General features: G+C 39.7%; 1 protein-coding gene and 8 non-coding genes across 17 annotated transcripts in view; all 9 read left to right on the top strand.

The window, feature by feature from the left end:
• The window catches only part of osbpl9 (oxysterol binding protein-like 9), a 50,434-nt gene extending 26,213 nt beyond the window's left edge, over window positions 1-24,221 (top strand). For 5 of the 9 annotated variants that reach the window (XM_050055747.1, XM_050055755.1, XM_050055754.1 and 2 more), the window contains 28 exons: window positions 538-576; window positions 6,548-6,641; window positions 8,233-8,337; window positions 9,867-10,026; window positions 10,792-10,904; window positions 11,188-11,306; window positions 11,491-11,576; window positions 11,696-11,876; window positions 13,638-13,722; window positions 14,065-14,175; window positions 14,266-14,329; window positions 14,429-14,569; window positions 14,670-14,748; window positions 14,955-15,046; window positions 15,149-15,284; window positions 16,562-20,324; window positions 20,878-20,921; window positions 21,129-21,170; window positions 21,346-21,412; window positions 21,869-21,914; window positions 22,105-22,155; window positions 22,352-22,387; window positions 22,579-22,614; window positions 22,800-22,836; window positions 23,019-23,069; window positions 23,490-23,535; window positions 23,716-23,747; window positions 23,960-24,221. In XM_050055747.1, coding sequence (XP_049911704.1) covers window positions 538-576; window positions 6,548-6,641; window positions 8,233-8,337; window positions 9,867-10,026; window positions 10,792-10,904; window positions 11,188-11,306; window positions 11,491-11,576; window positions 11,696-11,876; window positions 13,638-13,722; window positions 14,065-14,175; window positions 14,266-14,329; window positions 14,429-14,569; window positions 14,670-14,748; window positions 14,955-15,046; window positions 15,149-15,284; window positions 16,562-16,636 — 1,680 coding nt within the window. In that variant the 3' untranslated portion in view covers window positions 16,637-20,324; window positions 20,878-20,921; window positions 21,129-21,170; ... (8 more) ...; window positions 23,716-23,747; window positions 23,960-24,221. The remainder of the gene's footprint in view (window positions 1-537; window positions 577-6,547; window positions 6,642-8,232; window positions 8,338-9,866; window positions 10,027-10,791; window positions 10,905-11,187; window positions 11,307-11,490; window positions 11,577-11,695; window positions 11,877-13,637; window positions 13,723-14,064; window positions 14,176-14,265; window positions 14,330-14,428; window positions 14,570-14,669; window positions 14,749-14,954; window positions 15,047-15,148; window positions 15,285-16,561; window positions 20,325-20,877; window positions 20,922-21,128; window positions 21,171-21,345; window positions 21,413-21,868; window positions 21,915-22,104; window positions 22,156-22,351; window positions 22,388-22,578; window positions 22,615-22,799; window positions 22,837-23,018; window positions 23,070-23,489; window positions 23,536-23,715; window positions 23,748-23,959) is intronic. The other 4 variants (XM_050055748.1, XM_050055749.1, XM_050055750.1 and 1 more) reach the window with 4 other exon arrangements.
• On the top strand, window positions 20,619-20,699 carry LOC126397329 (small nucleolar RNA SNORD74). The gene has a single exon (XR_007570640.1). It is a non-coding gene; the product is annotated as a small nucleolar RNA SNORD74 (small nucleolar RNA).
• On the top strand, window positions 20,963-21,029 carry LOC126397337 (small nucleolar RNA SNORD75). The gene has a single exon (XR_007570647.1). It is a non-coding gene; the product is annotated as a small nucleolar RNA SNORD75 (small nucleolar RNA).
• On the top strand, window positions 21,211-21,279 carry LOC126397335 (small nucleolar RNA SNORD75). Its single transcript, XR_007570645.1, has one exon. It is a non-coding gene; the product is annotated as a small nucleolar RNA SNORD75 (small nucleolar RNA).
• LOC126397338 (small nucleolar RNA SNORD79) lies at window positions 21,956-22,038 on the top strand. Its single transcript, XR_007570648.1, has one exon. It is a non-coding gene; the product is annotated as a small nucleolar RNA SNORD79 (small nucleolar RNA).
• Window positions 22,206-22,287, top strand: LOC126397332 (small nucleolar RNA snR60/Z15/Z230/Z193/J17). Its single transcript, XR_007570643.1, has one exon. It is a non-coding gene; the product is annotated as a small nucleolar RNA snR60/Z15/Z230/Z193/J17 (small nucleolar RNA).
• On the top strand, window positions 22,428-22,509 carry LOC126397331 (small nucleolar RNA snR60/Z15/Z230/Z193/J17). The gene has a single exon (XR_007570642.1). It is a non-coding gene; the product is annotated as a small nucleolar RNA snR60/Z15/Z230/Z193/J17 (small nucleolar RNA).
• LOC126397330 (small nucleolar RNA snR60/Z15/Z230/Z193/J17) lies at window positions 22,649-22,730 on the top strand. Its single transcript, XR_007570641.1, has one exon. It is a non-coding gene; the product is annotated as a small nucleolar RNA snR60/Z15/Z230/Z193/J17 (small nucleolar RNA).
• LOC126397328 (small nucleolar RNA SNORD47) lies at window positions 23,809-23,883 on the top strand. The gene has a single exon (XR_007570639.1). It is a non-coding gene; the product is annotated as a small nucleolar RNA SNORD47 (small nucleolar RNA).
• Window positions 24,222-24,651: the final 430 nt, after the last annotated feature.

Genomic DNA, 24,651 nt, shown 5'->3' with positions numbered 1-24,651 from the left:
ATTCGTCTCTCCGTAGCTTGGCCTGCTACTTCACCAGTCATTGTCCTTGTGAGACTGCATCAGTGTGCACTGTGTGTTACCTTACATGTGTCTCTGGGGTAGTTCCCTGCTATCTGGGTCGGTGGTTGATGAGGGTGTAGCTCAGTACTCGTTTCATCACATGTTCCATTCAGCCCTCTGAAAGGAAGTAGAGCACTCATTTCTGCTTCATGTGGTTGTAAGGTGACAGTTGAAACTTTTTTTAACACCCAGAAATCTTTTACTCATGATGAATAACATCTAAGAAACTTGTAGATTACAGATTGGCATGGTAGAGAAACCCTGTCCTTATTGATGGGAAAAGAAATGACGGAGGATTTTAACCATGTGATGAAAGGATTACTGCATGTGGCAAGTTGGTGAATATTATGAAGCTCCATGTGATGAGAGGGATGGATCTCATTGCTCTCTACACGGCAGATGCTCAGGATGCTTTATGAAATGACTCTTCAACCTTCCTATACAAGTAGTCTAACATTGTCTTCTCAAAATTTTAAGGACCAAAGTAACGAACAGCAACACGCAAACGGACTTATAGTAAGTTTGACATTCTCTGTCCATGACAAGAATTTAAATCAAACAAACTGCTAACTTTCTTTTCTTGCTTAATTCACTCTCCACTGTAGAAAATCAGATAAATCAGATCTCTGTAGTGCATGCCGGCTAATTTGGAGATACGTTCTATCTCAGGCTCTTTCCCTCATGTCTTCCACCACTATCCTGCTGATTTAGTTAAGAACTTTCTGATTTCATCTGAGATTTCTTCTAGCAATGGTTGGGGAACTATTCTTTTCTTCATCAGTGTACAAAGTGTTAATATGTGTGCAAACTTTAAATGCAGAAAATGCACATTGTTGCAGAATATGTATGTGTACATAGACTGCACATGTGTATATGCATGCCTGTGTAAAAGAGAATGTTGCACTTCACTGCACCCACTAATTAGAGTCCACCAATTCACTATTGATTTAACATGTACACACTGCCTGCTTATTGAACCATCGAGCCCTGGCTTCATGTCAGGGGCCACACTGGGTGTTTTGCATGTTTTTACTACAAATCACTGGCACTAAATTACGGAGTTATTTTCCAAAGCATTCATTTTAAGTATTTAGATTGATTTCTGGGAGCAACTGGTTTCCATTCCTTTTAGTATGTGAATTGAAGCATGCATTAGATTGACAGTCCATCACAGTAAACACTGTAGTCTTCTCTACTTCTAAATAACACTCTGACCTCTGTGATTCGAGAGTGGGCTGCCAAACAGCAAACTTTGTCAGTGAGTGGAACAAACAACCACCAAGCAGTGCATTATCCATCAACTTTTGACTTGCGGGTTTGATTTCCAGACAGCACAGCTCTTTGAATGCTGTCACCAAGGAAAATTTTCCAAAGAGTCCTGGCTCGCAGCGGTAATGCCGTGCAGTCTAACGACTATTCGACTGTTTATTTTCCGGGACAATTAAAAGTAAGCACAATTTAAAGTAATTGCAGCTAATTTGCATCTGTTGTCCCCGGGCAGGTCCACAATAGAAACAACACAGAGCAGCAGAAAGACAATACACAATACATAACAGTCCATCAGTGTGAGATAAATAGTATCAGTATAATAAATACAAGGCAATAATTTGTGATAACATTTTTGTGCTGACTTTAGCCAAAGCTTGAGGCTGGTTTTAAACACTGCAAAGCTTCCTGAGTCTCTAATGTTTGTGGGTATGGAATTCCACTCTAACCAAGAAACCAGAATGAAGGCTGTCTTTCTGGCTTTTGGTACTATATTAAAATAAAGTTAACAAAACTGTGGAAATTATATATATTTTTTCAGTATATTACAGTGATGATGGTCTTGCCACCCATAATGTAAATGGAGTGGAGTAGAGTGTGGTATAGCTATACTGTGGAACGTTTTGGTGACGTCCTGGCACGTGAACTGCCAACTCTATCAATATGTTGGTGAGGATAAGATTCAAAGTTATCCAGGTCATGGTAATTCTAAGTGCAACTGGACTTGCATGAGTTTCTTGAAGACGTTGAAAAGTAAAGTCTAAGTTGGATCTAAAGAAGCTTCTTGGATGAGAGGTGAAACATCTTCAATAACTCAAGCAATTCCAGTCGCCTACGATATAACAACTCTATCAATAGACTGCACTGGACCTCACCACAACACAGACTGTAATTGCTTGAAGCTGCTGCTGAGGGAGTGTTAGCTCTGCGCCAGAGACAGTTGGTGAGATTCCGCCTGCACACACACTTAGTGACAGGGCTAACTGTTAGCATCTAATGGCTAACATTATCGTACAGGTTATCTAACGACATAGTCGAATAATAAACTTTATTTATACAGCGCCTTTCAAAACACAGTTACAAAGTGCCATATAATAAAACTAAACACTGGACACTGAACTCTGGGACAAGCAGAAGACCTCTGTCCGAGGATCTCAAACTACGTGAAGGTTCATAAGGGACTGACAGGTCTGAAATGTAATTTGGGGCCAGGCCATGAAGAGCCTTAAAAGTAAGATTTTAAAGTCAATCCTAAAACAAACAGGGAGCCAATGTAAAGAGCCTAAAACTGGTGTGATGTGGTCGTGCTTGGTTTTTTGATTAAGACAGGAATAAAGACTGTTGCAATAATCAAGACGTGAAGAGATAAAAGCATGTGAAATTGTTTCTGTATCTCTAAAAGGTAGAATAGATCTTATTTTAGCAATATTTCTGAGGTGATACAAGCATGATTGAACGAGTTAAGTGACATGTTCAAAACATAAATAACTATCAAACATGACGCCAAGATTTCTTGTAACAGGCTTTATGTGTTGAGACAGGTAACCAGTGGATGGCAGTATTTGCTTCGTGATACGCTGTGATCCAATTACAAGGATTTATCTGTTCTTTTGAACAGATAAATCCTTGTAATTGGTAACCGCTAACAGGTAACCAGTGGATGACAGTATTTGCTTCGTGATAAGCTGTGACCCAATTACAAGGATTTATCTGTTCTTTTGAACCGTTTTGGTCGTGGTGTGAGTTTGTTGGGATGGTTTAACTGCTTAGTGTTGGATGTTAGCTGCTGCTGCTGTGTGAGCTTATGCTAACCAAGTAGACATTAAACTGACTGCTTACCGGAGAAGGCAGCAACAGAAAGTTTGCTCATTGGTAGGAAGTCGGGGTGGATCAGGATCAGACTCTAGGTGCAAAAAGGAGCAAATGCAGGTAATGTTTGACTGGAGAAGTTTCGATACTACTTGGTTATTTTGGTCAATACTTTAAAGGTATCGCTTACCGATACCCAGCCCTGTCCCTTAAATGTGATGGGATTCATATCTGTGTGAAGTTTTTGTACAATAAAAAACAGAGGTTGCGGAGGTGGTCAGATAGAAAGGAAAGAGGGAGGAAAAAAAGTGAGGACTTAACTCCAAATTCAATTTACCAAGAGCTTAGCCCACCCTATGAATGAACAAAACTCAGTGGGTAGCTGTAAGGTTTAAAATCTACCTAAAAGCTTGTGGTATGCTTTGGAAATGGTCGGTAATGTGATGTGAACGGTTTGTAGGTAATGAACTAACACAAGGAAAAATCCCAGTGTGGTCCTCAAAGCAGGAATCTCACAGGGGCTCGTACGCCTGCACTGCTCTCATAGCTGACTTAATCTCACAGTCATTAAGTACAGTATTACATAGTATAAATAGCATAAGCTCCGTCTATATGCCCAACTGCACATTTTTTATGCCATACTAAGCTTTGTGCTAAAGATATCTTTGCAGAACGTCTAACCGTCTGTCACGTTGCCCATACGCCTATAATGTGAGTAAATAGTAAGTGCACTGTAGACCTTCGTTTAAAAAGCTTGAAACACTAGCAGCATGTCTGATTGACCTTGTCTAGCACTGCTGCGCCAGGGGAATAGCCGTAAAGTGCAGGAATCTTTTAAACCAAGCACACCAGAAGCCTGTTCAGCATTTTATCTATCAAAATAATTGATGTGCTGTGATTGGTTTAGGTTTTCTCTGCTGCTCAAGCTTCCTGCTGCATTAATATTACATTCACTGAGGAAAATATATATTTATATATCGATCATGACAGTGCTTAAAGTCATTTTTAGCTGTAACTCTTTCTCTCTGCCTGCTTTTGCTTCAAGTCCTGCTTGCAAAGCCACAAGCTGGTCCCACCATGACCGACCAATATTTCTGTAATTGGCTATAATTAGTAGCCCTCGCCTTACTTTCATGGAGACACGTGGACTAGGCGTGCATCGGGCAGTGCAGAGGGGAGGTAGAAAGGAGGGAGCAGAGGTAGGAAGCTTGAAGATAAAAGAGAGGAGTTGAGAGAGATGTCACACCAAGCTTTTCATGACATTGTCTTCTTCTGATCATGACTTGCCTTTTGTTGCCATTAAAATGTCTGGTGGGACATATTTAGACACAAGGAAAAGCAAGATCAGAGAGTAATTTGGAGGTCCATAGGGTAGTATTCAGACGTGTGGTCTGAATAGTCACAAATTTGATGACTTTAGACATGACAAAATCAAAAAAATTCAACTTCAACTTCGTCACCAGTGACTTGTGACTTCACTTGAGCTTGAGCCTTTTGACTTGAAAATACTTGATACCTTCCCCCAGGCCAAAAATTCAAGCATATTTTATTTAAAAAGTGCACCATGAATCAACTCATTTACCTCCATTTCCTGAAACGGCTATCATAACACCATTCATTCCCAGCAAGTCACACTTCCAACTCACAAGATCCACTTTGTGTGAATCAATTTTACAGTGTCCAATCAAGTTTGGAGAACCAGGAAGAGTTAATGTTACGTTACTGAGGGCCAGTTGGAAAAAAATATACCAAAGATAATTTTGTTGGCACACAAAAACTATGCTGTGATCAACAAAACTAATAAATACCAATATTTTTAAAAAGCATTCAAGATTTGTTTCAATGTAATTTATGCTTACTGTGTTGTTGAAACAGCGTTACATTTGGGTAAGAACACATTGTGACTTGTTTAGGACACGAAACTCAAAGTTTCAGACTCGGGGCTCGACCAAGAACTTGTCAGCTTTGTCTTGCGATTTGACCCAAGACTTGCTTGTCTTGACTTGGGACTTAGTGCCAAGACTTGAGACTTACTCGTGACTTGCAAAACAGTGACTTGACTGCACTTATGGCAGCATTTATTGGAGAATTCCCATTTAAGAAAAACAACCATGACTTCACACCACAGCTCTTCTTCCTTAGAAGTCAGTATCTTCTATGTAACATGCTCAGTGTTGCATCATGGGATTGTGGAGGCCTGTTGTCTACTTCCTGGTATTCTAGCCCAACTGTGGTACTTACACCATTTACTGTACTGTACTCATGTTATGACTCAGTGGGCCTGTTCCTGTTGATCTCAAATGACTTAATCAAAACTTCCCGAGAAAAAATCTCTTTTAAAAAAAATCACACATTACAGGTCAAGATTGAGTAACAGGATACACATCACATTGACCGGATCTAATTTTAGTGCCACCCAGAGCCCTGAGGGTAAGTTGTTTGGGAAGGAGGGGTCGATACGGGTTTGCTTTAGCTCGTGTTGTCATCAGTGTTCCTATCAGTTGGGTCGTTGGTGCCAGTGACCTCATTGCAACGAGCCAACTGGCTGCTTTTTATGTGTATGTTTGTGCCTGTATTCAAATGCATGGACACATGATGTTGAGGTGTCACTGATGAGGGCAGGCCACTGCAGGTAACTGGTTCTGACCACAGGGAAATTAAGAGCCAGACAGTTAAAACATGTTACAGATTTAGTCTGCAGCCCAGTGGAGTTAATTAACTCCTTTTTAGACTGGAAGGTTGCTCAGAGGTCCAGAGGCACCGTTGGTTATTGGGTAAAACTTTATTCTTTATTTGGGTCCCCGTTAGCTGCCACTAAGGTAGCAGCTACTCTTCCTGGGGTCTATATACAGCATAACATAAGAAGCCGCTGCTGGTGTTTGGATTTGAAGCAGTGTCGTTGGTTTCATATTGATCAGAATAATGAAACCTGGAAACTCTCTTTCCAGGAAATGAAGTGAGAGGAAATTGATCCGCCAGGCTGGGTGGTGGGTATTTTATGTCACTGCTTCTGTCGTGGTATATATCAGCTTAATACCATTAAGCTGATATATAACCAATACACAATTTGTAAAGTTGGTGTCCAGTGGAAGGTGAGAGCTTACATTGACCTCTGGCTTGATTGTTAAAGGAAATGGTTTCATTGTGGTGAGAATGTAGGTACATTTTGTTATAGATGTTAAAATAGGTTAGTTGTGTTCCAGGATATTACAAAATAAGTTGAGGTTTCCTGTAGCCAGAACTGTGCTCTCTTTTGCAGTATTGGATTTTAATCTCAAGGGTTATTGTCTGTTAGGCAACATTTTAGATTAGTAAGCAGGCAGTGGCGTGGGTGTGCTATTGTTGCAGCAAGTGTCTGATGTAGTGTTGCTTTTTTTGTTGTTGATGGCAATGTTGTTTGTGTTTCCTCCAGAGCACCATAAACCCAGTGGATGGGATCTACCAACCCCCTCTGGACACTCCTGTAGTCAACACCACGATGCCAACACAGACCACACTACCCACAGGTACTAGACGACTGCTTTCTCAACGTTTCTTGTACAAATTCAGACACCTGTGGTTATGTGCTTCATGTGTCAACACTCGCATAGTCATAGACTTCACAGACCGAACATCATCCAGGGAGGTTGACAACAGCTCCCCCTGTTGTTCACACCTTAACCTCCTTCAGCTGATGGAGCCACAGTGTTAAACACATGTGTTGTCACAGAAATGTCTGAAGTGCTTGCTGACATGTATTTATTTTATTTTTTTTTACAATTTTATCAAAGAACAAAGACTATAATGAGTCAGTACTCTGTCGCATTTTAAAATTCCAATGTTTCACTGTGGTGTTGAAGACAGTAGCTTAAAACTGGGAGCAAGTTCTAGTCGGCCAACATTGATATCATTCAGGGTTCGTGATTAATGTACAAAATGTTCCTTTGTTGTTTGAAAGTAAATGGACAATTTATTTTTTCTGACTGTTGAGGATCTACAGCAGAGTCCAGCTGCATGATATCCATGGTTATTACCAGTGTTAGTGGACATGTAATTAAACTGGTAGTTTAACTATGCTTTGCAGTAGTTTGCTTGAAGTTGATCTACATTCATATTTCCATATTAATTCAAGAATCATTTGCGTAGTTAACTACTGAATCTGCAGTTAATTTTGGGCCATAAAAAGGAATTATAGTTTTATTTTATTTTACCATTCATTCTCTACTGTAATTGAACCCCCCTGTGACCACAATTAGTCATGAGTATTGTTTATTGTTATCTATTAACAGACGTTGCATGCTAATTTAGAAGTTACCTGGCTAACTGAGTAATCATGTTTGGTGCAGTACCCCCACATAAAACCAAAACTGACACTCCTGCACTTTCCCATGAATTGTGGGGTGCTTCATTATTTTAGTTTATGAATGACCTGTGAAAAAGTGAGCACTTGAGTGGCATTTTTTGCTGGCATGTAACTTGTTTGTACTATATTTTGTTAATTATATAATAACTATGATTTCGTATCACATGCACATTGTCAATTTGATCATTTTCACAAAGTAGTTTAAGCTACTTTTCCAGGTAGCTTTAGTTAAACATTCTAGATTTCTCCGTAGGGTAGCTTTGCTGCACTTCAGCGTTGACCACTATGAAGTATATGATGCTTTAAAGTAGGTTTCCCGACGCTGGTTACACATTAATGTGATTAATTATATTTCACTTTTCAGACATAATTCTCTCTGAAAATTAATTCATTAATCTGTTTTGAAGCAGATTGCTGTCCTTCAGTTTCACTATATTTTAGGTCAATTAATTTCAGTCAATAAATAAATGACAACATTTATTTGCATGGCATGACTAAGCTCTGACTAACATTTTGGGCTATTTTGGTCAGATGACTATGACTAGACCGCTGTGAAAATGAACCATGCAAAGTAGGCCATTCTAATTTCAGTCTCTTAATAGACTGTGTAATCCCCCTCACAGCTGAAGCTTCTGTCTGCAGCGTCTCAGATAATTTCCTCAGCCTCCTGGATTTCGGGCTGCTGTTTTTAATGTCATTTGGCTTTATCTTTGAGGCGTCAGTGCTAAAGCATCGACTTTCTCTTTTTGGTAAAGACGCTTCTCAGGTGTGTAAATCAGACCAACGACCCTCCACGTTACCTGTTGGTCCCGTCGTCACAGTGATGGGCAGTCTGCAGACCCCAACTCCCAACAGCACAGGTGAAACTTCACTTCACTTATATCACAGAATCAGGAGTCATGATAAAAAAGATAATTTGTTGATGCAGTTATTAATATAAATCATACATTGACATATTAGGAGCTACAGTTGTGTTCCTGGTTTGGTGCTTTGGTACGACTTTTGGTGGCATATTTATTATAGTTACCAAACAGAACAATCCCAACTCAAGGTTCGTTTATTTATTAGCTGGTCTGGTGTTTTCAGTAATATCAGATTATCTTCATTAACAGAGTTTTAATGGACTTGTAGATGTTCAGTTTTCTATTTTTTCTTAGCACTTAAAGGACTTTGCAACCATGTTGACTTAAGTGTTAAGGTTCAAAGTTCACTATTGACCTTGGAAACAGCAGCTGACAAAAACAAATTACCTCAAGGTCCTGTTCTCGAGCCTTTGATTATATCACATGAGCTTCACAAGCAGGTGAGATTGTTTCTGCTTCTGTTTCCAAGTTGAAAATTAACTTTAAAATAAGGCTGCAGGTAGCGATTTCTTTCATTGTCAATTAATCTGTCTGATTTTCAATTAAGTGATTAGATATTTGGTCTATAAAATGTCAGAAAATTATGAAAAATCACAATCAGTGTTTCCTGAAGCCCAAAATTAAGTCCTCAAATTTCTTGTTTTGTCCACAACCCAAATATATTCTGTTATTTTCCTTTTCATAGAGGAGTAAAGAAATCAGAAAATATGGTATTTTATTATTAGAAAACTAAAATTATTTAATTTAAGAAGAAGAAGAATCAGAGGATGACTTTTTTTTTATTATTACTCAAACTGGTTAATTGGTTGACACTTGCTTAAATAATTGACAGCTAATTGATGAATCAGTTTATTGTTGCAGCTCTACTTTAAAAAAACAACTACTTATTTTAAATTCTTACATGGCAATATCCTGTATTGCTCATTCCCTGGGAAAAATCAGCAGTTTCAACAGTAACAATGTTTGATTTCACCATAATTTGGAGAACAGTGTGGGTCCTTCTCAGAATCATTTCTTGTTAGACCCTTTAATTCACAGGCAACATGAATGTTGGTTAATGTAAAAAAGACTCAACCACCAGAGCCAAATGAACAATTACATAATGTATTACTGTACTTCTTCAAGTTGGAGTGCTGTCTCCACGAAAGTTGTAAATTAAAAAGACAAGTGTAAAAGCACAGGAAAGCACAGGGTTCATGCCTGTTTGTCTTCTGTGCTGAGGCTGCAGTATTAAAATGCTGCGCTGTGCACTAAGGAGGCAGGCTGCATGCTTGAGAGCACTATCAATATGCTCTGCAGAGGAAGCTGTCACTATGTTAAAGACAGCTTAATGTTACTGTACACAGCCAGCTGGACCGCGCTCAGAAATGAGTGCTTTAAATGAACAACATAATGTAGATGTGACCATGACCTGTATGCTGTATGTCTAAAGAAGCCTTATTAATTAAATCCATAAAGTAAAAATGCTGCAAGAGAGCACTGACATGTCACTCAATGTTTGCTTGTTTTTTTTTTTCCTCTGTTAGGGAGTGGCCCGTCAGGCCCCAGCAGCGGCGTCGCCTCTCCTGCTCACATCCCCCTCCCCTCGCACTCGGTGCCAGACTTCTCCTACTCCTCCAGCGAGGATGAGTTCTATGATGCTGATGAGTTCTACCAGAGCAGCACTTCCCCCAAACACTGCATAGAGTGAGTATAGTATCACGCCACCTTGCTGCAGCCAGCACTGCAGACAGTGAATCTATTGCACTTTTGGTATGCTACCTTTGGAACCAAAAATAGCCCTTCAGACATGGTACCTAGACCCTAGCGTTTCCACCGCAAACATACTCTTTCATGTGGGCGGGGTTGTTGTCATTCACTGCTCCGTCCAGCACTCACTGTATTTCTTTATCACCAGTGACACAGACAGAAGTCTGTACCTCTTTTATCACCCATAGAACGAGGCTGCACGTCAACATTTTCAGAACAAAATAAAACAGGCTGCAGTGAGAGTCTCTCTCCATGGGATATTTAAAAATAGCAGGTTTGTGCATTTAGTCCTTCTCAGGCAAGCTCAGGGGTTTAGTGTTACTGGAACCCACAGGAACAACGCTCCGCAACACTTTTTTTGTTTTAGTACCAGATCTGTGTGCTAGGTACCCCAACAGAAGGGGGACCAAAATGGGGACAGTACGGAACAGTTCCATTGGTACCATCCACAACTCTTTACAGTGGAAACAGGAAAAAAGCATCATGAACTGAACTGTACTGTACTGCTTAGTGGAAACTGGGCTACAGCTTAAAACAACACTGTCATTATAGTGTTTGACAGGTCAGCTGCAAAAATGCAGTTCACTGCAAATAAAGTCAGAGAAGTTTGCAACAAAACTGCCAGTGAAAACCTGCTCACTCATTATTTCCTTATCTCTCCTGCTTCCTGCCTCCTTTCCACTCCCTCTATCTCCTCCTCAGTCCCTCAGGGCCTCAAGCTGCCTCGCCCCTCACTAATGAAGCGACAGCGTTGAAACGACCAGACACCACCGAGTCCCTCAACTCTTCCATGTCCAACGGCACCACAGATGCAGGTAAGAAAGGAAACCACACAACACACACAAATATATTACAATAATTTTCCCCAACTGTTTTTAAGCCTCTTAATGTATTAAAAACTAAACTGCAGCTCTCATTTGGTGAAGCAGGAGATGACAGCTGTTAAATCCATTTATATTACACCACCCAGTTAGTTTAAAGTATTAACAACATTTGTTTGTCAAATGTTACAAGATAAGTGATGTTTAACACATGAAAATGCAGGGAACATAATGTTTCAGCAGCCATGTGAGACTTGTCTCCTGCTGTTGTCTTCAGACCCGTTTGATAGCCACGACGACCGCGATGATGAAGGCGAGGGCGAGTCCGTGGAGGAGCACAAGAGCGTCATCATGCATCTTCTCTCCCAAGTTCGATTGGGAATGGACCTCACAAAGGTAGAGACCAGCGTTCCTATTTATGAGCCTGACTCCCTCCATGCTCTCTTTGTTCAGTCTGCATTCCTCTCTCTGCAGTGGTCCTTTATCTTTTACTCACTAACATTATCCGTGCAGGCTGTTTCGTTTGAACAACCCACGCAGCAACAGTTTTACAGTTTTTCTCCTTCGTTATATTTAACAGGTGGTGCTGCCTACCTTCATCCTAGAGAGGAGATCTTTGTTAGAAATGTACGCAGACTTCTTTGCACATCCCGACTTATTTGTAAGGTAAGGGTCCTCTCTCTCATTGGTGCGAGCTGTTGTGTCACACACACATTTAAATATACCCAAAATCTATAAATGGTAAAATATGAAGTAGTTAAACTCATCTGTGTGACTTCCACTAGTATCGCTGATCAGCCGGAGCCCCGGGAGCGCATGGTTCACGTGGTAAAGTGGTACCTGTCAGCGTTCCATGCGGGGAGGAAAGGTTCAGTGGCCAAGAAACCTTACAATCCAATCCTGGGAGAAGTCTTCTACTGCCACTGGGATCTGCCCAGCGAATCAGAGGAGCCTTCCCTACACACGGTGAGTCCACATGCCTCTGCAGCCCTATTTGGCTTCTGTCTACTTCTGGGACCATGTGAATAAGCTTCTGTGCCGAGAATAAAATCCACTATGGTGTAGTGTTCAATTTTTTCACCTCAGCTTAATGTTACAAGTAACACAACTTTTTCGTATCCTTACCAAAGTTCAGATAAAGTTTGCGTGAGATTTATTGTGTAACACTAAATGAAGGAAAAGGGTGCTACTTAATGTGCAAAAAATTTAAAAATAAATAAAAAATAAGAAGCTGACTGTCACGTGGCTAAAATGTTGTTGTGAACCTGTTAACCTCATTGACAGTGTTTTTGGTTATGCAAATAAACTTGACTGGAATAGCAAGTAGGGCCACCTTTGCAAACACTAAATTGAAAAAAAAAAAAAAAGATCTTTTTGCATAAGAACTGGTTTTCTGTTCTTTACATTTTTTCTTCACACACCACAGCCTTCATTTCAATATTGTTTACAGAGTTCCCACTGTCATGAAATTAACGAAAATGTTCCAAAGGTAGAAAAACTGTTTAAAAGTTTTTAATGTACATTATTTTGGATATTGTTTAAAATATTTTCATAAAAATCCCTAAATCCTAGACTAAATATTAATCCCCTACTAATTTAACATGTAGTGCTGTGCTGTGTGACCGTTGAACCGTCACTAGTATCATGTGATACACATAGACCAGACCAGATTGCATGATCATGTCTTTGCCAAAGCTGTCTCCCACCCTCCCTCTTGGGGGAAAGTAATGCTGCTACAACAAGAGAGAAACAGGATAATGCCAAACAGCTGTTGTGTAGTGTGTTAACCACACTGACATATGAGGCACGTAATATACATGAATATTCACTGTTAGAGATTTAGTGGTCGCTAAGTGATGCTGACGACAGTTACTACTGACGGATAGCTCACGTTAACTTGAGTGGCAGGCTCCTGCAGTACAGTCATACAGTACAGCAGCATCAGATATTTGCCTCCAACTAGATCTCCGCCTCAATCAAACAGTTGGCTGTTAACAGGTTGGTCATTTACAGACAACACTTAGCTTAACGACACCTGGTGATTCAATAAGATATACATATATCACTGAATCACCAGGTATCGTGATTGATAAGCAATAACCAGCCACTGTGTTAGATCAATGGTCCACTTGGATGGGGAAAGACTGATGGGACATGACGGCGATTAACCTTAATTTATGAAGGTATCACACACGCTCAGGTTCAGGCAAGGTCGCAAAATGATTATTAGACATGTCTATAAAACAAATGTTTGTTTTACAAGAAATAAATGTTTACAAACTTGTCAAAATATTGTCCAAACACATGTCGAATTGCATTGGCGTCTCTGTAGTCTCGCCACCAGACAATCAGAGATCTCCGCCTTCTGATAGTTAAGCAAAGCGTCTAAAGACTGACTTGTGAGTCTAGCGTCTCTGTGATCTTAAGTTTTCTATCACCCAAAAGGGGAGCGGCAAATGCAGTTAGCAGTTTGCTTATCTGCAAATGTCTGAGAAGTTCATGTTTAATAATGTATGTAGGCCTACCTATTTAAACTACTTAAATAAAGTCATGGAAATGGAGTAAAATATTATGTTTAAGTTTTTTAATATTCATTGGTAAAAATGTTTGGGAAACCTTTTGTTTAGATAGTTTCTAAAGTAATTTATTTTTTAATATTTTGTATGTTTGTAACATAAATAATAATGTAATCTGACTCCCTCTCCTCTCCTCTCCTCCACCCACCAGGAGACGGTGTCAGAGGGTCCAGTACCGTGGTCGTCAACCAACAGCGTGTGTTTTGTGGCAGAGCAGGTCTCTCACCACCCACCCAGTGAGTGTCACACCTTCTTCTCCTGAGTGTTTACACAGCAAAGACAAAACCTTGTGTCATGTAGTGTCAAGAAAACTATGATGACCGCTGTTTGCTTTTGTAAAGTGACGAACAGCCACTGTTTTTTTTTTTGTTGTTGTTGTTTTTGTAGATAATCTATCATTACCTTTTAGAGGCCAAAAATGTATAAAGCAAGTTGATCAAATGTTGAATTAGTATGTCTTAGGCTTGAAAATGTATTTTTAAGACACTTAATGGTTGTTTGCTTCATTTTCTGGACAGTCACTAAGACGTTGCCACTTTCCCACAATCTCTTGACTGTTTCCTCTCTTCCCTCTGTAGTTTCTGCATTCTACGCAGAGTGTTTAAATAGGAAGATTCAGTTCAACGCCCACATCTGGACCAAGTCTAAGTTCTTAGGCATGTCCATAGGTGTCCACAATATTGGCCAAGGTACTAAACAGCCTCACACACTCAATGATATATTTTTACACAGTCACAGCTTAATGAAGTTGTAATAATTACTTGCCGGTCTTGTTTCAGGTTGTGTGTCGTGTTTGGAGCATGATGAACACTACATCCTCACCTTCCCCAACGGATATGGCAGGTTGGTGTCACTGTACTCCTGCGTCTGTCCATGTCAAAACTTCATTACGTCTCTGTGGTCATTAATATGTGCGTCACTAACCTGATCCTGTCCGTCCAGGTCGATTCTGACTGTGCCGTGGGTGGAGCTGGGCGGGGAGTGCAGCATCTCCTGCTCTAAGTCGGGCTACAGTGCGAACATCGTATTCCACACCAAACCCTTCTACGGAGGAAAGAAGCACAGGATCACCGCTGAGATTTTGTAAGAGGAAAACTTATAAAATACAATTTAAAATCACTGATAATGGATAAAAGAGTTTGACCTTTTAATGACACATACCACAATTCTGTTTCTCTTTCAGTGCACCAAATGATAAGAAGTCTTTCTGCTCCATCGAGGGAGAATGGAACGGAGTGATGTACGCCAAGTGGGCAACTGGGGTGAGTCTTTCCTTTATTATATTTCCTTTATTTCTTTTTTCATTTCCTTTTATCAAATTAGACAGTAATTACCTACATTTGTAATCATTTATTAGTGTAACCAGAACAAAATGTGGCATTTATTGGAGAATAACTACGTCAGGAAAGAGTTCAGCAATAAATAAATACATTAACACATGAATGAATGTGTTTATATGTGTTTCTAGGAGAACACAGTGTTCATAGACACTAAGAGGATAGGCATCATTAAGAAGAAAGTGAGAAAGCTGGAAGACCAGCTCGACTACGAGTCCCGAAGGTGAGAATTGAAACTGGTCACTGAGCACTCTTGCATATCACAGGACGAAGGATCCAGGAACAAAGGCCTTCACTCAGAAACAAACTGTCTTTTCACCACCAGATTGTGGAGAGACGTGACGTTGAACCTGAAGCTGAAAGACATCGATGCAGCAACAGATGCCAAACACCGGCTGGAGGAGAAACAGAGAGCCGAAGCCAGAGAGAGGAAGGAGAACGAGCAGCAGTGGGAGACCAGGGTGAGACTGCTTTTCATCGACCAGAGAGAACATGAACACTGTGTGATAGTACAGGGATAGTAGGGGTTGTCTGTCTGTTCGTTCATCCATTCCATTCTCAAGAATGCAGTATCTCAAGCACACCAAGAGGGTTTCCTCAAATTTGAGTTCGTCCTCTTGGACTCAATGATGAACTGATTAGATCAGGGGTGTCAATCTCATTTTAGTTCATGGGTCACATACAGCCCAATTTGATCTCAGATGGGCCGGACCAATAAAACCTTTGCACAAAAAGTACCATCAGCGCCAATATTTTCCTTATTTTGTGTAAAGAATTACAAGTAATGTCTGTAGACGTTTGTCTTTTTACAAAACCGATGAACAACCTGAGATGTCTTAAGAAAAATAAGTGCAGTTTCAGCAGGATGTCTAAGCTTTTTCACATTCAGTCAGTCTACTTCTCACTGTCATTACATGTGCATTTATTCACACATTTCCTGATACAGATTGTTTTGAACTGAAGCTGCTGACTGACAGTATTTTGCGCAGTGTTTAATATTTAAACATGGCCACAGTAAGTATTTATTGTTATATCAGAGAGCTGTATTCTGGTCAGGGTGGGAAAGCCTCTGAAGCAGATTTTCAAATGAAGGAGGCATTGTTTAACTTGCTCCTGAAACCTGGCACCTCTTAGTCTGGTCATCTCGTGGGCTGGATTGGACCCTTTGGCAGGCTGGTTTTGGCCCCGTACTGTATGTTTGACACTCAAAGGTCACTGTGACCTCACACAACATGTTTTGGACCATAACTTCATTCATACACTAATCATGACAACATTTCTCTCACAAATGTCAAATAGGATAAAATGATGAAGCGGTGACATTTTATATCCAGAACATCAAAGGTCAGCTTCCCCGTGACATTATGTTCTTAAAAACACTTCTGGCCATTACTCAACGCCATATCTCAGGAACAGAAGGGGAGACATGTGGTCAGATACTGACTTGGTGACACTAATCTTTGGTGACAACCGTGAAACTGTGCTGATTGTATAGATCCTCTGCGCTGCTGGGGCGAGCATATGTGTGAAGCATCCGTGTTTTAGAATGTGTAGCTTCTTTGCAGCAGCATATTTGAAGCATTGTCTGCGGTCATTGCCACATTTGAGTCTGGACAGACATAGTTATAAACTGCAATTTAGCTGGTTTGTGGAGGCAGACAACCGCAGGACACTAATTTTAGTTTTCAATCCATTTAAAAATCTGAGTGTAATAATTATTGTTTGTGTGTTTCTGCAGCTATTCCACGAGGACGGGGAGTGCTGGGTCTACGACGAGCCTCTATTAAAGAGATTAGCCTCTCAGAGGCACTGAGCAGACTACGCACACAGATAACACACACCATACGTATGCATAAAGAGATGCACACACACAACAGAGTCTTCATAAGAACTCTTTTGCAAAACCACTTCTTTTCCAAGCCTTGGAATGACTGATGATTGAATATGTACACAGCTTTGCATTTGACTGTAAAACAACAATATGGAAATGAATGAAATCAAATGGAAAAGCATCTAAGATGTAACATGAAAACTAGTAAAGCTCCTCTCCTTATTTGGGCAATGTCACTTCCACCGCCACAGATACCCGCCAACACAAGACTTGGCAGCGCAGAGGGTTGACACGTCTCTCAGCTCTGTCCGTCAGCTTCACGGCCACACCTCTCATCAGGTCCACAGGACGAGCCACTCGTTTCCCTACACAGATGTTTTTTGGGAAGGGGGGGCAAAAGTGTGTGTGGTCGATGGTGTTCAAATCAAATAAACCTTGACAAATAAAACGGCGCTCTACATCTCAGGGAATCTGGTGACTGAGGAAAGAAAGCTGCTGCCCCCTCCGAGAGTCTGACAGCCTTATAACGGTGGAAGGGACGAATCTTAAAGGGGCGGGGGAGGAATTCTCCGCTTGCCTGCAACTAGTTGTAACTGTTGTTTATATATAGATATACATATGATGGATATATAAATATATATTCTTTTTTATTTTCAATGCTCTTTTTGTTTATTTTTTTTCTTTCTGGCAATAGTGTAAAATATTTGAGGATATGAACTTGATGGCTTTACATCTTTAGGAATCATTCCATTTACCCTTTTGGTGTTATGTTCCCATTTCGAGTTAACTTTGCCGCCTATGTGGTCCTTCACACTGTTCTGTGTCTCAAGTGTTACCCAGAAGCAAAGCCCTACCTAAGCCATAGCATCTGAACACGCTGATTTGTGGAATATATGCAATATAGAGCTCATTGACTTCGCCTGTCAAAGGACAAATTCGGGTGTCCATTATGCCAAAAAGGTTTAGATATAAGGCTAAAGGGACTTTCATCTGGACAGAGATCAAACAATCCTCTGAAAATGTGTCCATGTTACCTGAAGGCATTTATGAACAAATGATTGTTTACATATTTTTGTCTTTCTGGTTCGCTGGTTCATGATGTAAGGCTAGGACCGAGTCTGTTTAGTCTCCCTTTTTGTCCCTGTGTCCTCTCCAAACCCAAAGATGTCAGAGTGGATCACCCTCACGGTTCACGTGTTGTCAGAGGGAGAGGAGAGTAAAAATCGAGGAACCAGAGTAGACTTTTGAAACGCTGCTGCTGTTTCTTAGAGCTGCTATGAGTCCAGACTGTGTTCTTCCGGATCAGTTTTCTTGTAAACTTATATTTTTTGTCCATTGTTTTTTGAGATAACAACCACATAGAGGGCAATATCTATCCTCCTGTACACCTCTGCTTTATTGAATCATCATTCATTCTCTTATTTACAGCTACATAGGTTGGATCTAAATGCAATGATACTTGGATGAAATACAGAAATAAAAAACGATTTTCACCTGAAAATGCCCGAGAATATCTCTCACAGCAGTCCCTTGTTATATCTGTCAACATTTAAGATTTGATTATCGTATGCTCTAGATTTTTGACCTGTGTGAATATGGTTGATTTAAATGAAGATTAAAAGACCTCTGAGTCTTAAAATCAGTGAATCTGGTGAAGGAATCTATAAAGGTAAACATATTCCTGGTGCTGTATGCAGATCAAGTGAAAAACGTGTTGAATTTAATCCTCCTCTAAAAGCATACAAAATGCTGTTTAAGTGAAGCCAAATGAAATCCAGTGTCCAAGCTAAATTTGAAATTTTTAATTTTTTTCCCTCCATGTTATTATGTCTTTGTAAATTATATTGAATCGAGGCCTTGCCATACATTTCAGTATCACTCAGTATCGCCTGATAGAGAGCAATCAAAATGTATTTTTTATTTCATTTTGATCATAACCATTGATTGTATCAGATTTTCCTGTTTATTGATGCATAATATTAAATCTCCATGAGTTTATTCCTGAGAGATTTTGTCATGGTTATTTCAGATTAGTGTCGTTGCTGAAAACCTTGTGACGGGGTCAGAGAGGAAAGACAACATGACGGCTTCATTATTCATCCAGAAACCAACCAGTGCTACTAAACGCTGGAAAAACGCTAATTGGTGTCAATTAGTTTATGATAATTCACTTAAACAGAACTTTATTTGTGAACATGCACCATGTCATCATAATAAAAACGGATTCTTAAAACCAGTTTTTGACACTGGTTACCTGTACAACACATAGCCAGAAGGTTAACTAATAACACAGGGCCTTTTTTACTTGATGTATTACCTTAACAAATCTTAATTAAATTACACAAAATCAGTTGACCAGCTCCAGCTATGAACCTGGGGCTTCTGGGGCCCACAGGGTCTTGGGGCCTCCGAGCAGTTGCTCACCTTGCCTGTTTGGTGATCCAGCCTTTGTGAGTTAACTTGGTAACGTCATATACAAAAACAGGATAACACATCCTCAGAAAATCTGATGTGTAACATTAGCTTCAGCATTTTGTTGAGTAAAGTCTCAAGCGAATATATTTATTACAGTACGTTTTTAATATTGGTGCTTACTTCTTTGAAATTCCCCTTGCAAGTTTAACAAAGTGAACCTCCTTCTGCAACCTGAGATAAAGCTGAGGAAGATGATCAGATGGGTTTGAAAGCCCCAGATAAAGTGAATAAGTGGACCTTGAGTTAACATTATTATGACTCAAACTACTCTTTTCAAGGTCAATACTACTGTTTCCAGTGGTAAAATGTAACTAAGTACATTTACTCATGTACTGCACTAAAGTACAACTTTGACGTAGTTGTATTTTACGTAAGTATTTCCATTGTATACTACTTTATACTTACACTACATTTTGAAGGCAAATACTGAACGTTTTACTTGACTAATATGTTTGATAACTTTAGTTTCTAGTCACTTTACAAATTCAGATTATTAATACTCAAATTCACCTATAAATTCTGATGAATTAATAAATGTAATACAATAATAATAATAATAAGAATAATAATAAGAATAATATAATATCACTGAATCTGAAATGGGCCATTCTGTGTAATGAGTATTTTCTCTTGGTGCTTAAGTAAATCAAATCAAGTTTAGTATATAGCACATTTAAAAACAACCGCAGTTGACCAAAGTCCTGTACAAATTAAAGAACGATACACAAATATATAGTAATATAACATGTACACAAATATAAAACAGAAAAACACCAGTAAGAACAATATAAAAATATTAGTACCACTACAAACAACCAAAGGCCATTGAAAACATTACGTTTTAAGATTTGAGACAAATGACAAGAGACTAATGCTAATGCTTTTGTAGCCTCCTTTTACTTGAGTAGGACTTTGAATGCAGGACTTTTACTTGTAGCTGCGTTTTTACAGTGTAGTATTTTTACTGTTAGTTGAGTAAAGATTTAAATACTTCTTCCATCACTTACTATTTCGCACGTAATTCAATTTTTAAAATATATTTTAAACATTTTTTTTTTTTACCTTTTTCTTTTGATAACACGAATGTCCAGCAGGGGCGCTGACCGTTGAAAAATTCTCCCATCAGCCACTGCGACATCCTCAATAAAAAGGCTCCGCACCCTCTGCCTGTCCTCACTCTTCTGCCACGCAGCAGGTAAATATGACTTCCCGACTCTGATTGATTCTTCCTAATTCGATGTAGTACAACTATAGACGTTTCTTGGTGTGAAAGCAGACATTAAAATGCAACATATCTATTAATATTTCTAAACCTTCACTGTATTTTTCGCTAACGTCTCCTAGATGGAAATGAGAACAACTGTTAGTGCTAGCATAGTTAGCTGCCAGGCCTCTACCACGTGCACCGTTGCGCGTGTCAAGATGCTAATTAGCCAGCGAGCTAATCCTTTAACTTTGAATAACTTTATTCACCTTACTGCAGCATTTTCCCATGACTATATGATGAAATAAATGTTGGTAGGGACATCTGAATCAATGTGAAGAATGCCAACATTTCTGACTGCATGGGACAAGGCTCAAAACTAGCTTAAGTTAGCTGCACAGCTCCTGTACTATTAGCTGCCGTGTGCGCACTATTTTACAGGAATTAATGAGTTTTAAAGTTTGACTATACTGCAAAGAAGCTGCATCGTTTCAAACAATAGTATTAAAAGCTAAACATGTCATTTTACCTTTTCTGATTGCAGGCCTGTCGACAGGATCTCTGCAAAATGAAGGTGGACGTCAGATGGTAAGGAACCATAAATGCGTTACTTGTGAATAACGTCATGTAACTAATGATGCTTAATTATAAGAGTAGTGGACAGAAGTGATTTCTGAGAACTGCATTACTGAGGTTAAAGCAATGGCACGATTGATTTAGTTGTGCCATTTCACAAACTTCAAAAGATTAATAGCGTGTTGGACTTGTCTAATTAAAGTGCTTTTGTTTCTTCAGGCTCAAAATGATAAGCATTGACCAACATGAACTACTATACCGGTAAGTTACTGTTTGGAGTTAATTCTGCTTTTTAACTGGAAGTCAGTGATGATTTTAAGTGTAAGAGTAGTGGACAGAAGTGATTTCTGAGAAATTTTACACTGAGACTTCTAGTCAAGCTATGCTTTTTGCTTTTGACATGACTAGTATGGTACTGAAAGATCTGTTTTCACAGGTCTCTGCAAAGTCAGGACACATTAAGCTGGAAGCTGAAAATCTGAATGAACTGATAGACGAACAAGGTAAGTGTCTAATGTAACAGACAGTGAAGATGGATTCCTGCTTCTCTGTGGTGTCCATGGTTAGTTTAAGAGGTTTTACAGTCTTAATGAATTGGAAACACATGATGAAGACTGTAGTGCTTTCATCATACATCACAAACTCAAGTGGCGAGCATTTAGGTTAAGACTGCTCCTTTGGCTGAGGTGCATAGATAATGCAAGCAGTTGAGTCCATTCCTGCAGACTTCTAACATTTGGCCTTACCCTCAAACCATGGCAACACCCAGAGAAGCATCAGTCCACCTCCCTCCTGCACATCCTCCCTGTGCTGCTATGATGACCTTTATTTGCTACTCTCGACAATATGGATGACGATCATTTCAACCCACCAGTTGAATTATCTGAGGCACAGACAACTTTATGTGTACAAGCTTAAGTTTATTGTGTTTGATTGCTCATTTTGTCTTGTTTCTGCAGGTGTGCTTTCGTTGGTTGACTTGACCTTCGGTGACATCCAGGACAGGTAATGGGCCAAATTATTTCTCGGAGCATTCTCCTAACACAAACTGTCAATGATGATCTTGTTTAAAAAAACATTGGGAATCTCTCTGAATAAGAGTGAAAGAGGACTTTATACTGATGCAGTGCAGATTAAGAAATGCCTGCATGTTTTAAATGTGGGAGTTTACTAATTTCTGGCAATTGACTTGCAGATGGTCCTGGTGTTCTTTGATCTTGCTTTCATCTTCTCAGAGCAGCTACAGGTGAGTTCAATTTTTTATTTTTAGAGTAAACCTTTTATAAATTCATTGCTTTGATACAATGATGAGTGCATAGTTCAGCAGATTGTACAGTGAAGATTATGCTATGTCTTTCGCTCCTAGCTGATGTATCGGCCTCAATGACCACTGAGGCTACTTGATTTCTGGGTTGGTTCCTAAATATTTTTCTCATTTTCAGGAATAAGAACATGGCAGGGCTGAAGACACAGAATCGGTGAGATTAAAGTGCAAAGAATAAGAATCTTTAATGATGCTGGATACAATGATGAGTGCATAGTTCAGCAGATTTAACCGTGAAGATTATCTATTGTCTTTCGCTCCTAGCTGATGTGTCGGTCTCAATGATCAGTGAGGCTCCTTGATTTCTGTGTTGGTTTCTAAATACTTTTTTCTGCCATTTTTCAGCAGCAAGAACATGGCGGAGCTAAAGACAAAGTGAAGGTGAGATTTAAAGACTGAAGTATAAGAATCTGAAATGATACAATGATGAGTGCATAGTTCAGCAGATTGAACAGTGACGATTATCTATTGTCTTTCGCTCCTAGCTGATGTATCCATTACAATTGTCTTAAAGCTCTCAAGTGTTCATAACACAGTAATAACAAAACTCTTCTCATCCCATCCAGACATGAAAAACCTTGGCGAATCTACAGCCTTGCATTGGTAAGTATCATGTCACAAAGTTTGGCACAGTGTAGCTAAAATCATTCAGATGTGATGAATTTGAATCAGGTCTCTGATCCAGTTGAGGAAGTTAGTCAATTTGTCTGATCTGGATTGTTTGTAGATAAAGAAATGTGCTTTTAAATTGCATTAATTCACAACAAATTATTCTCTACTTGCAGATCAAGTGGGATTGGGACAGATGTGTGAACAAGAGGTCACACACAAGCATGGTGAGTATGCAAAGTGAGCAAAAGCACAACAGACCCAAATGACCAGTGGAGTTGGCATCTGGTTAAATTTACTTGTTTCACTCTTAAACTCAAAGATGGCTAAGATGCTTGGGAACTTCTGATCACCACAAGATGGAATTTTTAATTTTCCTGTACCAAAATTGGTTTACATTCATGGCAATGTTCCCCTGAACTCTGCCTCATCTGGGTCTGAGTGCTCCATATGTACATTAGCTGGATCGTGGTTGCTCTCACAGTAAACCCCTTGTGATCCCTGTAGACTGGCCTGTGTGATGACAAAGTAACAACTGACTGTAAACCATGGAGTCTGTTTTATTAGCTCTAGCTGACCTGGTCAGTCTGTAAATACTCATCCTAATGTTTGGTGTGCATATTAAACTTAGACTAATCTTTCTTCAGGCTATGATGGCAATGCTGGATTGAACAGCAAAGACGATCTGCTGAGGTGAGAATGCAGATCCTCACTCAAGATGCTAAATGACACCATGGGTTCAGTGATGTCTTAACAAATGTCTGACCTGAAGTTTAATGTGGACCTCATCTGTTACTGAGTAACCCAGTATACTGAATGCTTTATCAACCAGTCACTCACTTGTAATAAGGTTTTTTGTGTCCTCATCTCCAGGAAGGAGAGCTGCATCTGCCAGTCTGACCTTGGTAAGCATCTCAAGTCCTTCACTTAGCCTTTTTTATTTATAAGTACCCATGTTGACCACTCTACCTGTGATGAAAAGATTCTGCCAAATGATTGCTCTTGATTATACTCCTTACCGTTCCATTTTTTTCTGAGGCTGTTTGGTCATAAAACAAGTTTTGTTATCTATTTTCCTAGTTTTGTTTTTAATTAGAATCTGTTTGTTCCCACTCAGGAGTGCAGCTGTGAAGCCCTTTGGCCCTGATGATCAAGCCACCCAGCAGCTGTGGCATCCAGCCTGTGTTGAAACATCCTTGAGCAAGACAGGGCCCCAAACTGCTCCTAATGGGTGTGCCATCAGTATGTGTGAATGTTTAACGGGGGTAGCCCCAGCCTCCAGTGTGTGAATGTGGCATGTAGAAATGTGAATGCATTATCATGAATATCAAGAACTTGAAGTGCTTTTGCAAAATTGTGGCAATAAACTATAAAATAAATTTTGTACCTTGCTTTGTCTATTATTGAAAGCAGAAAAGCACAATGTACCAATAAAAATGCTGTTTACTATTTCCGGTGTGCTCTAAGCTAACGTTGGTAAACTAGGTGGACGGATAACTTGCAGAAAGTGGCTGCCTTGGCATAAATGAGGCATAGTGCAACGGGAATTGCTTAAATTTGACGATTGATGGTTTCCTCGTCTTAAAGTCAACTTTTTTTTAAATATGGCTTTTGGTTAGATGCCACTAACAAAAGCTTAAGATGCATAAACGCTATGTTCTAGACAATGTCGAAAAATTCCCCCAACCGTGAATTTAAAAGCTTGTTAGTGTCCTCAAAAACGGTTACTAACGACTAGCTAAAGGAGACTTCAAAACGTCATCACCCCGAGCACAGCTTTACAGTGATTGTGGTGACGTCAGGTCTTGC

Source organism: Epinephelus moara, chromosome 10 (assembly GCF_006386435.1).
Source record: "Epinephelus moara isolate mb chromosome 10, YSFRI_EMoa_1.0, whole genome shotgun sequence".
NCBI lineage: Eukaryota > Metazoa > Chordata > Actinopteri > Perciformes > Serranidae > Epinephelus > Epinephelus moara.
Note: the sequence above shows the minus strand (reverse complement) of the source record. Positions and strands in the feature narration are given on the sequence as shown.